At 42.4% G+C, this 12,482-nt stretch overlaps 1 protein-coding gene across 9 annotated transcripts in view; it reads left to right on the forward strand.

Moving 5' to 3' along the window:
* Positions 1-12,482, forward strand: part of caskin1 (CASK interacting protein 1) — a 647,172-nt gene that overhangs the window by 548,654 nt on the left and 86,036 nt on the right. For 7 of the 9 annotated variants that reach the window (XM_043711208.2, XM_043711209.2, XM_043711211.2 and 4 more), the window contains 2 exons: positions 4,968-5,066; positions 11,495-11,607. In XM_043711208.2, the coding sequence (XP_043567143.2) occupies positions 4,968-5,066; positions 11,495-11,607 (212 nt within the window). The remainder of the gene's footprint in view (positions 1-4,967; positions 5,067-11,494; positions 11,608-12,482) is intronic. The other 2 variants (XM_087997968.1, XM_087997970.1) reach the window with 1 other exon arrangement.

The following is a 12,482-nucleotide window of genomic DNA, read 5'->3' on the forward strand; positions in this document are numbered from 1 at the left end:
CTGCAGAGCTGGGCTGAGAAGTGGCAAATGGAGTTTATTGCTGAAAAGTGTTAGGTGATTCACTTTGGAAAGAGTAATAGGAATACAGAGTACTGGGGTAATGGTAAGATTCTTGGTAGTGTACATGAACAGAGAGATCTCAGTGTCCAGGTACATAGATCCTTGAAAGTTAGGTTGGTTAAGAAGACATATGGTGTGTTGGCTTTTATTGGTAGAGGGATTGTGTTTTGGAACCATGAGATTATGCAGCTGTATAAAACTCTGGTGCTGCCGCACTTGGAGAATTGCGTACAGTTCTGGTCACTGCATTATCGGAAGGATGTGGAAGCTTTGGAAAGGGTTCAGAGGAGATTTACCTGATATGGAGGGAAGGTCTTGCGAGGGAAGGCTGAGGGACTTGAGGCTGTTTTCATTACAGACAAGAAGGTTGAGAGGTGACTTATTTGAAACATATAAGACAATCAGAGGGTTAGTTAGGGTGGACAGTGAGAGCCTTCTTCCTCGGATGGTCATGGCTAGATTGGGTATATAGCTTTAAATTAAGGGGTGATAGATATAGGACAGATGTCAGAGGTAGTTTCTTTACTCAGAGAATAATAGGGGCGTGGAATACAGTGCTTGCAACAGTAGTAGACTCGCCAACATTAAGGGCATTTAAATGGTCATTGGATAGGCATTTGGATGAGAATGGAATAGTGTAGGTTAGATGGGCTTCAGATTGGTTTCTCACATCAGTGCAACATCGAGGGCCGAAGGGCCTGTACTGCACTGAATGTTCTATGTTCTATCTCTGAACAGGTTGGTTAACATATCTTTACTGGGGGCTCCTGCAAAGTACACCTCTCACTCTACAGCCTCAGAACTATACCAATAAATATATCTATGCTTGTTGTAGAATCACAGAATTCCTACAGTGCAGAAAGAGGCCATTTGGCCCTTCAAGTCTGCACTAACTCTCCAAAGGACATCGCATCCAGACCAAGCCCCCCCATCCTATCCCTAGTTCCTTTGCTTTCTGCCTGACATAATCTTTATTGGTAAGTACATAATATTTCCAACAAATTCAATCATGGAAGAAGCAGGTACATTTTAAAGTCCTACAGTGCATCAAGCAATACTTTTGTTTGACAAGCCAAGTGCTGGCACCATTGATCTAAGTAAGTCATACAGCACAGAAGGAGACTATTCAGCCCGTTATGTCTGTACTGACCCCTTGAAAGATTTCCCCAGTCATTCCACTTTCTATGCTGTTTCCCCATAGACTTGAAAATGACAATTATTTATCAAGTTTCCTGATGGAAAATTGTTGTTGAATCTGCTGCTCTCACTGTATCAAGCAGTACATTCTTCTTCACACCACTTCCCTGCTTAACTATTTTATTCCTTGTGGGGCTATGGTTCTTTTGACAAGCATCTTAAATCTCTGTGTTCTAGTTACTGGCCCTCCTGCTGGTGGAAGCAGTTTCTCCCTATTTACTCCAGCAAAAGCCTTCATAATTTTAGATGCCCCTACTAAATCTCTCTTTAACCCTCTATACCAATCCCCGGCATCTCTGGTCTTGCCATCTCACCAACCCAGTAAAAACCCAGTTGCATTTTCCGTTGTTGCCATGACAATAGGTAACAGCAGGGAATGAATGAGAGAGAGACAGCTTTTTTTTTGTTCATTGAAACTGACAAAATTGATTATTGGCTTCATCACGTTTTGACAGATATTACACTATGTAATTAACAGTCGTCAAAGCTGCGAACTATAAAGGGGGGGGGGGAGGGTCGCACTCAGCAACCCACTCCCTCACCACCCAGAGCTGATCAGAAAGCACTGCATACAGCATTTCAATTAGATATAAACTAAAACTCCCCGATGTGTGAATTTGAAATGAAGATACCATCCTTTAACGATCTTCAACATAGCTGGTTTTCCCAAACGGATGTTAAATTATAATCCCATTACATGTCCAGGTGCAGAACCTCACTTGAAGGGATGATATCCCATGAATTCTGAATTACATAAGGAAGATTCAAAGTAGCTCATTAGATCTCTGAACATCTTTTTACATTTTTAAAATGCTCTCTAAAGCATTTGTTATAATGTTGAGTAATTGTAAAATATGCATCTTGGATGAGCTGAGACATGTCCTTATGAAAATACAATTTGGGATATTTACAACGAGCACTTCCTTTTCTTTGAACCCATGCTTCCATTGGCTTGAAACATACTTCTTTTGTTTAAAATTTCTCGGTGGGTCTCAGTGGTACATGAGTTGTATCAAGTGGCTTGAGCAATGGGAGGGTTTGAATAGATTACAATGGTCACCTGTCCTTCAGCCCCTGAAGCACCTCCATCTCTGAAACACCTCAGATAGTGATAAAGCCACCTCAGGAGTAGGTTTATGATTAGATTAGATTCCCTACAATGTAGAATCAGGCCCTTCGGCCCAACAAGTCCACACTGACCTCCAAAGAGCAACCCACCCAGACCCATTCCCCTAACACTACGGGCAATTTAGCATGGCCAATTCACCTGGCCTGCACATCTTCGGACTGTGGGAGGAAACCGGAGCAAACCCACGCAGACACAGGGAGAATGTGCAAACTCCACACAAACAGTTGTCTAAGGCAGGAATTGAACTTGGGTCCCTGGCACTGTGAGGCAATAGTGCTAACCACTGAGCCACCGTGCCACCCCAAAATGGGCAGACTAATTCAGAAGCAGTAAACGTGTGCACAATGTGCTTGCAATGAAGCATTACCTAGTCAGCATGCATTCTACATCAGCAGATTAAATTTTTTGATGCAAGTTTGTACATAGAATTGCAGCTTGTGCATGCAAAAGAACAATAAAATCAGGATAAGAGACTGAGAAAACAGTGAGAAAACAACTGACATTCCCCTGCTGTGTTGATTCCTTAATTTTCATGTTAATGTTAACATTATCCCTCGTCATTTTCTCAAGTTTTGGTCAACAACAATTACAATTCTCAAGTCACATGCAATCGTGTCAACTGTAGCTCAGTTGCCTCTAAGGTACAATGTTAGTGGTTCATGTTCCACTCCAGAGACTTGAGCACAATTTCGGACTGGTCCTCCAGTGCCAATGCTGAAGGGTACTACATGATTCAACAGTCAGGTTTTGGAATGGACATTAGACCCATGCCCCATCTACCCTCTCACATGGACATAAAAGATCCCACAACATTATTTGGTAAGGCAAGAGGAGTTACTCTGTGTCCTGGGCAATATTTGTCCATTAACCCACATTAGAAAACAGATTATCTGCTTGTACTCATATTGGTGTTTGTGGGAGGATTTCATTAATTGTAAAACACTTTGGGAAGTTCTGAGCTGATGAATGCAGCTATATTAATGCAAATGTTATTTACTTCAATTTATTAAATAATGAATGTGATGTGGGTGTATCAAATGTATTTCCCCCAGCTTTAGATCAATGGTTTGGATGGTAATTTTACAATAGCTACACACTGTTCCTTCGCCTAGCTTCAGCAGAACGCATATTTGAACAGAGCAATTTTGTAAAGCATAATGGTCCATGTGTGATTCAAGATTTTGTCAAATTATGGCTGATTTTAGTGCGTGGATGGAGATTAAGTTATTAATGCAGTGAAGACGTGGTTGGAACTAGTCATTGGATTTCTTGTGCTTTAGAGTTGCTAAACAATCATACATTCCTGACCTACTTGTGAAAATGTCCAAAATGAACCTTTCAAAGTGCTGCAGCAATGTTACTACAATAGAATAAAATGAACTCTGATAGAAGGTTGATTTTTGTTATTCAAACAATATAGCTGTCAATGTTTATGGTTTGCATTTGTAAAGCTGTCCTTCAGGGAACACTGTTCTCTCTAAAATGTCGACAATGCGACTATCTCCACAGCTAATGGAACAGTTTTTATTCCATTTTCCCAGGCGATGTACTGTTTCTCCAGGTGATCCAGCAACTGTCAACTCAGTGTCATTGATAACCATTTGCCTTTACCTGTATTCCCCAGCTGATCGAGTGCTCTCTAATCCATTTCCTTGATGATCCAGTTGCTGTAAACCTACACTGTCTGAGATTTTGATCCAGTGGCTCTTTATCATTTTCTGCTGTTAATCTAATAGTATGTGGGCATTGGTCAGGCAAACTTTTGACCATTTGGAAACAACACCAGAATCAAAATGAAGAGTTGTGTGAAATATTGTGCACAGTAGCTGATGAACTATCAAAGATGCTTGTGTTCCTGTGTGCTATTCTTCCTCATCATCTGTAATTTGTCTGCTGTATGTGTCTCTGTGTGTTGTGAAGGATTTGTTTCTCTGGCTTGGAGCCTTCGGCATGCATGTTTCGTTTTCTAGGACTCTGGTAGGTCACAAGAATGAAGTCAGACCTGTTCCAATTCTCTCACATCATGCCTTACCTTCTTATGATTCCAAAACACTTTCAATGGAGAGAGGAAAGGGAGAATGGCCTATTCCCAGGATACGTCACAAGTGAATGTTTCCCATCATCGTACGATACGATATCACCAACAGCAATGAATTGAGCAAACGTTGAAACCAAATTCTCCCAAAGACTGGGACGTGACGACAAACGTAAAAGCAGATTAGAAAAAACAATGGTGGGAATAATCATTCACTCGGCCTCACTTATAACTTCTGAATTATAGCTGTGGGGAAATGGCATCAAACATTAGATGATAAGAATTTTAACGTGCTGAATCTGTTTTCTTTGCTCATTTATTTTTGCTAAACTGTACAAAATCAAAATTAGATATAGGGGTGAGCTGCTGGGTCTCATATCAAATCAACCCCCTTTCACTTTGTACCATGGACAGATATAGCAAGAACTTGCCTTATTATTGTTAAAACACCACAACTTAATCTGAAATGTGAAAAGGAATGGAGGAGGGAGAAAGTTTTTTTTTGAAAAAAAAAGCACATTCAAAATGTGACTGACGTTCCTGCAGGTTCCCGTGGTTCTGAGTCGAGTCCTTCCCATCTGTCTCCAGTGCAACCAGTCACGACCGCGCCTGAGGAGATCTGGGTGCTACGGAAACCATTTGCAGGTAGATTCGGTGAAAGCGTCTCCAGCCACATTTCATTTCTGCTTCAGCAATGAATTCTGGGAGCCTCACTACATCTGCTGCTGTAGCTCCAAGGGAAAGCATTGTTTTTTTTGTCCCCAGAAGTTCTCAGCAATGCTTTGGCCAAGATTTATCCTCACTCAATACTTTAAAAGATTGGTCAGATTGCTGCTATGTTTTCAATAATACAAAATGACCACACTATAAAAAAAGGTAATTTATGATTCACAGAATGACATTTTGAGGTTGGAAAAGGCACTATATAAATATAGATGTACCTTTTATTCCTTTGGCGCTTATTGTCCACTTTGCTGGTGGTCACCACATTCTCTGATAACCAAGTGTAGCTTCATTTCTCTAACTGAAGCATCCAAATTTCCCTTGAACATTACAGTTTGTATTACTATCCTGTAAAGCCCAGAATATTTGAGGCCTGTCAGCAGGAAATGCCAACCATGCCATACCGTCCTTCAAAGGTAGGATGTACTCCAAATCCTGGCCCGGAACATGCTGTGGGAATCCTGTGCCAAGCATGAACTCATTCAATTTAATTTGGTGCCAATCTGGTTAATGCTTGGCTCAAATCAACCCAGTCAACCAGCCACACATGAATAACTCGCATATCACAAAGACTGAAGCCCACTCACCACTCTAGTAGATATGTCTAGGAATCAAAGTCTCACATCCTGCGAATTTCCTCATTGTGTTGATGTCAATGTAATGTCAAATGTAACCTAACCTTCTGCTGTTGAGTTAGTGCAGGACAGAACATACAGCAAATGACCTGCTCAATTTTGGATTCTGCCCAAGAATGTGGGACCAATTGAATACCTCTCAATATAGACATGATGGGCCAAATGGCCTCCCTTCTGCATTGGCTCATCCCCTGAAGTTGGATTTTAGTTTGAAATATTTGGCCGAGTGTTTGTCACATTTTCACAAAACTGTTACCAATTCGGGGTGGCTGCAAGGTATGGGTGTGACAAACAATAATATTTTCAGCTACATTTAATTAAGGCATGGAACCAGACACTTGCAAACTATTTGATTTCATTAAAAAGGGGTGAACAGCTCCAGAGAGAAAAATCACGTCGAAGTACCGTTATTATACAAAACCATCACAAGCAATAATCTCTCTTATATTCTCGTGTCTTTGGGTTTCATGAATTCTACCCAGCGATGTCTCCTGTTTCTGTTATCTGTCATTTGTCCTTTTGTCACCTCCTTAAGTGCCTTCCGGCCCCGGTAAATTCTGTAGATGAGTGCATCCTAATTTTGAGTCTGGGTTAGGTTTGATGAAATCATGTGACCTCAGTGCTGGAAAAAAAATGCCCAAAGTGCTTCTTTTAATTGACGCATATATGCGTGCAAAAGGATTAGACAAAATCAGAATGAGAGGGGCAATTTTCCTTGCCTTGCTCAGAATGGAATGCCACCATGATGGGAGAAACAAACTTAATGCCCGCTTTACAGAGGTTCACTTTGCCTTCACTTTTGTGTGTGACATGACAGAAACTGCCAAGGGAGCACAGGAAAGAAGGTAAGTGGATAGTTCCCTCATTCACTCACTATGAAAGGCTTTAATGTTACCATTCATGGACCTCCCATCCGCAGGTATCCTTCCCCACAAAGCTCAGCCTCATTCTGTAATGGTACCTGCAGATTTCATGTCCCTGGTGATCGATGAGCAGCTCATCGACAGAATGTTAATGAAGCCAGGCTACAAAAAGAGAAGACTGGTTTTCACATCTAACCCGGCCTGAAAATCCTTGGGGTCATAGATATGAAGCTATGCTAATCATTGACAAAACGCACAGACACAAATAAAATGCTGCAGGGTCCAAAACCAGACTGTGCGATTTTAGTCACGATGTGTCTACAGATGGATATGAAATCCTTTTGTTATCTGACTTCTTATCTTACCCACTTTCCCTCAAACTACTGCATTTTGTAGCCAAGCAGAATCATTCAGTTCCAAATTGTAGCTCTTATTAACACCTCATAAATTAGCCTGTGCTTCAAGTACCAGTGTGTGAGGACTAAAATACTTACAAATATATTACAAAGACATACCCCTGTACTTTCTTCTGTGCAGGGGTTTTGGGAGATCTCTTAACATTCACAGATAATACATGTCCAAATTCAGAGTGAATAATATCAAAGTTAAAGATGTTTGAGATTTCTGGGGTTGAATTTAAATATAAGGAAATAAACATCACATAGAGCTTCAGTTCTTGAATTGCACATGGTATTCCGGATTGACTTGCAGCTGTATAATTTATCAGAGTCAACAACTTGTATTCTTAGAGCACACTTAATATAAGGAATTTCAGAGGAGTGGTATCCAGTTGGATAACAATCTATATAAATAAGGTGATATTACAGCAGATAATCAAAAGCTTGGCTAGAGTTATGTTTTAAAGAGTGTCCTGATTACGGAGAGAGAGCTAGATGAGATAGAGACGGAATTGCAGAGCTTAGGACCTCAGTAGCTGTGGGTGCAGCCCCCAGTGTCGATGTAATTAAACAAGGGGGTGTTCAGGAGGCCTGAACTGGATGAGCACAGATATCTTAGGGGGTTGTGAGGCTGGAGGAGATTGCAGTCTGGGAATGGTGAGGCCATGGAGAGATTTGGAAACAAAGATGAGAGTTTATAAATCGAAGCATTTCTTAATGAGCAATCAGTGTAGGTCACTAAAAGGGTTGCATGGTGGCTCTGTGGTTAGCACTGCTGCCTCATAACACCAGGGACCCAGGTGGAGTTTACACATTCTCCTCGTGTCTGCGTGGGTTTCCTCCCACAATCGAAAGATGTGCAGGTCAGATGAATTGGCCATGCTAAATTGCACATAGTGTTAGGTGCATTAGTCAGTGGTAAATATAGGGTAGGGGAATGGGTCTGGGTGGGTTACTCTTCAGAGGGTTGGTGTGGACTTATTGGGCCGAAGGTCCTGTTTCCATACTGTAGGGATTCTAATCTAAAACATGGGAATGCTAGGAAAATGAGCAACAGAATTCAGAATGAATACAAGGGAGGTTAAAGCCATGATTGGGCCACTCTAATTGCAATGTTTTAAAAATACACAGGCTTTTAAAAAAAAGTGGTCTGCTTAAACATGCAGACCTTTAAAGAGATTAAATTAGCTCATTTTGAGGCAAGCTATTAATACAATTCACTGAATGTCCTTAAAATGTACAGAGTAGATTTTAAATTTTACATAACACTAGCACTTAAAGGCTCTGTGACTGGAGCCTGTTACTTACACAAAAAGTCCTGTCACGACCTACTCCTGAAAGTCGATATATATGTGAAAGATGATGAATTGGTTCAGCTTCTTAAATGTACTGACAAGGTGTGAATGTAACAGCTCCTAGTCTGTGCCTGTTTTCACTGCTTGTTAATTCCTCACAGAGAGCTGTCCCGCTTTAATTACTGAGGTAATGTCTGTGGCAAGACTGTTGTATTTGGCTTCATTCTATGGGGTGGATGGGGAGGGTGCATTGGAAACAATTTCACACAATGGCAGATGTGCCAGTCATGATACAGCTGCAGCACTCAACAGCAAGCACAGTCCCAGCCTCCACTATATTGTAGGCCAGTGTTTTCAGGACAAGGTAGAAAACTGCTTCTCTATGTTCAGAAGCTTTCTGAAATTTCTAGTTGGATAAATTCCTGGATTTATCACCACATGCTCCTGCCTCCAATGGTCCCTTCCCCATTAGTCACTTGGCACATCCATCTGTATTTCCTTCCTCTTTCCCATACTATTCAGAATATAATCACTCTCTGAAGTTGCCAAAGGAATTAAATAGAGTACTATCCCACATTGTGAATGGGGACTGGCTAAATCTGGGATAATGCGGAAAGACTAGAAATGCTGGGATCATTCCTCTTGAGACCTGCAGATGAATCCGGGAATATTAATGTGAGAGAGGCCTTCACATGATGAGGGCGCTGGGTTGATAGGGAGTAATAAAGAAGAAATTATTTTCTCTGGCAGGAGGTTAGTAAGCAGAGGACACTTTTAAAGATAATCAATGAAAGACAGTGGGGAGATTTATTTTCGCAAAGAGTTAGTATAATCAGGTATGCACCACATGAAAGGGAGATGAGCACAGATTCTATAGCATATTTCCAAAGGGAAGTGGATCATTGATTGAAAGAGAAACATTTGAAGAGCTCTGAGGGAAGAGGAGAGGAGAGTAGGACAGGGTGGCTTTCAAGGAGCCAGCATGGGCACAATGGAAACAGTGGCATCTTTCTGTGCAGTTTCACATTGTCTCTCATTGAGGTACAGCGTGATGCAGATTGGAAATATCCTGTTTGTCAATGGGCTGCAAAAGCATTGCGAAACCAACCAAAGATTGAGAATCAATATCCTTGGAGGATTTATTTTTGTTTAAGTATCAAGATTTGCAAGTTGTATGAAGTACCTCAGAGATCTCAAGAGGTTGGGGCTAATGGGGAAACACTGTCAGAAGCAGGAAACATCCCACCTAGAAATGGCTGTCTGTGTTTCAGGAAGTGATCCTGAAGCAATAAATAGGTGATCGGCTCTGATTTTAATTTCCACACCTTGGGTGACAATGGCTTTAACTCCCTAGGCCATTAGCTCCAAAATGTGCTGCTTTCATCTCTCCCTCTCTCTGTTGCTCACATTTTAAGATGCTCCTTAAAGCTACCTCAGTGGCCAAGCAGCATGAGAACAGTTACCGTTTACCCCTTCCGACCAGCACGCACTGACAGCTAGGGGATCAATCCACTCTCCGTGACAGATGCCAGGCAAGTGATGGTGTGCAGACTCATACAGTTACATTCTGCTTAGCACCCAGTGGAACACAGACTGAATTTGATTAGATTACTTTACAGTGTGGAAACAGGCCCTTCGGCCCAACAAGTCCACACCAATCTGCCGAAGCGTAACCCACCCAGACCCATTCCCCTACATTTACCCCTGCACCTAACACTACGGGCAATTTAGCATGGCCAATTCACCTGACCTTCTCACTGCAACCCTTCTCACTGCACCCACTCTGAGCAGATTTGCCCCTAGTTAACAGACAGTTGTCATAGCTTCTGTAGTGATTGGAATGAGGTGATAAGACCATAAGGCATAGGAGCAGAAATTAGGCCATTTAGCCAATCAAGTATGCTCCACCATTCAATCATGGCTGATAAGTTTCTCAACCCCATTCTCCCACGTTCTCCCTGTAACCCTTGATCCCTTTGATACTCAAGAACCTATCTATCTCCATCTTAAATATATTCAATGACCTGGCTGCCACAGCCTTCTGTGGCAATGAATTCCACAGATTTACCACTTTCTGGCTGAGGAAGTTTCTCCTTATCTCCGTTCTAAAAAGTTGTTCCTTTACTCTAAGGCTATGCCCTCAGGTCCTAGCCTCCTCTATCAATGGAAACTTCTTCCCAAAATCTATTCTGTCCAGGCCATTCTGTATGTTTCAATTAGATTCCCCCCCGCATCCTTCTAAACTCCATCAACAAACATTCCTCATATGCTAAGCTTTTCATTCCTGGGACCATTCTCCTGGACTTCCTCTGAACCCACGCCAGAGCCAATACATCTTTCCTGAGGTATGGGGCCCAAAACTGTGAGCAATACTCCAAATGTGGTCTGACCAGAGCATTATATAGCCTCAGAAGTAAAGTCCTGCTTTTTTATTCAAGTCCTCTCATATAAATGCCATCATTGCATTTGCCTTCCTATCTATTAACTCAACCTGCAAGTTTACCTTGAGAGAATCCTGGACTAGAACTCCCAAGTCTCTTTGCACTTCAGGCTTCTGTGGCAATGAATTCCATAGATTCACCACTCTCTGGCTGAGGTCAGCCAGGTGGTCCTTGTAGAATATGAGTTCCCTGATTGGGGCTGTTAACCTGGTCCATTCAGGGAGCCCTAGCTGACAGATAGAAACAAGAGAGTCAGAGGTTCTGTTCACTCTGAGGGCTGGCTCTGAGGGAGATGGATGAGTGTCAAGGGCTCTCCATGTGTAAATAAAGGGTGACTTGATGATGGAATACTGGCCTCTTTGGAGTTATTTCAGGTTCCAGTCACTCTCCTGTGCACATGGTATCCATTCACTGGCAGATTCTATGGAGTCCAGTCAGAGGAAAATATCAACACCATGACCTGGCTTTTCCCGTCCGCTCCGTACATGCTCCATTATCCAGGACAGTTCCAAGTATGGAATTCTCGAAAGAGGGCAATTAGGTCAGAGATTGGTGCACCTGTTTTGGGAATCGGGGTGAGTGGGATCGGACTGGGAAAACACTTACTGCAGCAATTGTGTACCAAAAGCTGCTGTTTCCCACTGGTACGCTTGTGTGTTTCTGACAAGCAGTAGCATTACGCAGCACCTTGAACCCGGCTCTGATCTTTTTGTTGCAGGTGGGGACCGCAGCAGTGCAGGGAGCACAGGAAGCGTGGCCAGCGTTCGGAGCTCAGGAAGTGGACAGAGTGCAGGAGGCACCGCTACAGCCTCGGCTCCTGAGGGGAGTAAGGTACTTTGAAATTTCCACTGGAGATCTCACTTCAGTAGATAAACTACTTTCCATACCAATGATCAGAGGCCATGGACGTTACATGGAGGAAATAGTTAAAGTGAAGGAATATGATGTGACTGTCATGTATTCATGGACTACTATCCTATGGCATGCTCTTTCAGAAGTGGCATGTATTCCTCATTGTATTTCTCACTCACCGAGTGCCAGAATGAGGATCTGTATGTGGGACACAGCCGCGTACAAAAAGCTGGAGGCTGGAAATCTGAAACAACAAACAGCAGATGCTGGAGAAACTCAGCAGGTCTGGCAGGATCTGTGGAGAGAAAGCAGAGTTAACGTCTTGAGACCAGTGACTCTTCTCTAGACAGTCACCGAATGGACCTACTGAGTTTCTCCAACAACTGCACCACAGTTCCTTACATCCTGTAGGCTTTGTTTATTTCATTCACCTTGTGATTCGCAACAGCTCCACAAATAATAAATGTCAAAATTGATTTTTATAAGTTTGTTCACGTGGTGCAGGCATCACTGGCTAGGTCAGCATTTATTGCCCATTCATTGTCATTGAATGAACCCACATTGTTGTGGTTCTAGAGTCACATAGGTAAGAATGTCAGATTCCCTTTGCTAAAGGGAACGAGATGGGTTTTTAATAACAATTAACAGTGTTTCTATGGTTACCATTGGACTAGCTTTTTATTGAATTTGCCCTGCCACAATGGGATTCGAACCCATATCGCCACATGTAGGAAATGGGTGTCCTAGATTGCTAGTCTATTAACATCACCACTGCGCTACAACCTCTGCCTCCCCTCCAAACTTACCCAGGCCCCAGCTCACTCTCTGCTCTGCCCTTAACCAGCCATGCTCAG

Source organism: Chiloscyllium plagiosum, unplaced genomic scaffold (genome assembly GCF_037043375.1).
Source record: "Chiloscyllium plagiosum isolate Xiang-an unplaced genomic scaffold, Cpla_swu_hap1 HiC_scaffold_20, whole genome shotgun sequence".
In the NCBI taxonomy this organism is placed as follows: domain Eukaryota; kingdom Metazoa; phylum Chordata; class Chondrichthyes; order Orectolobiformes; family Hemiscylliidae; genus Chiloscyllium; species Chiloscyllium plagiosum.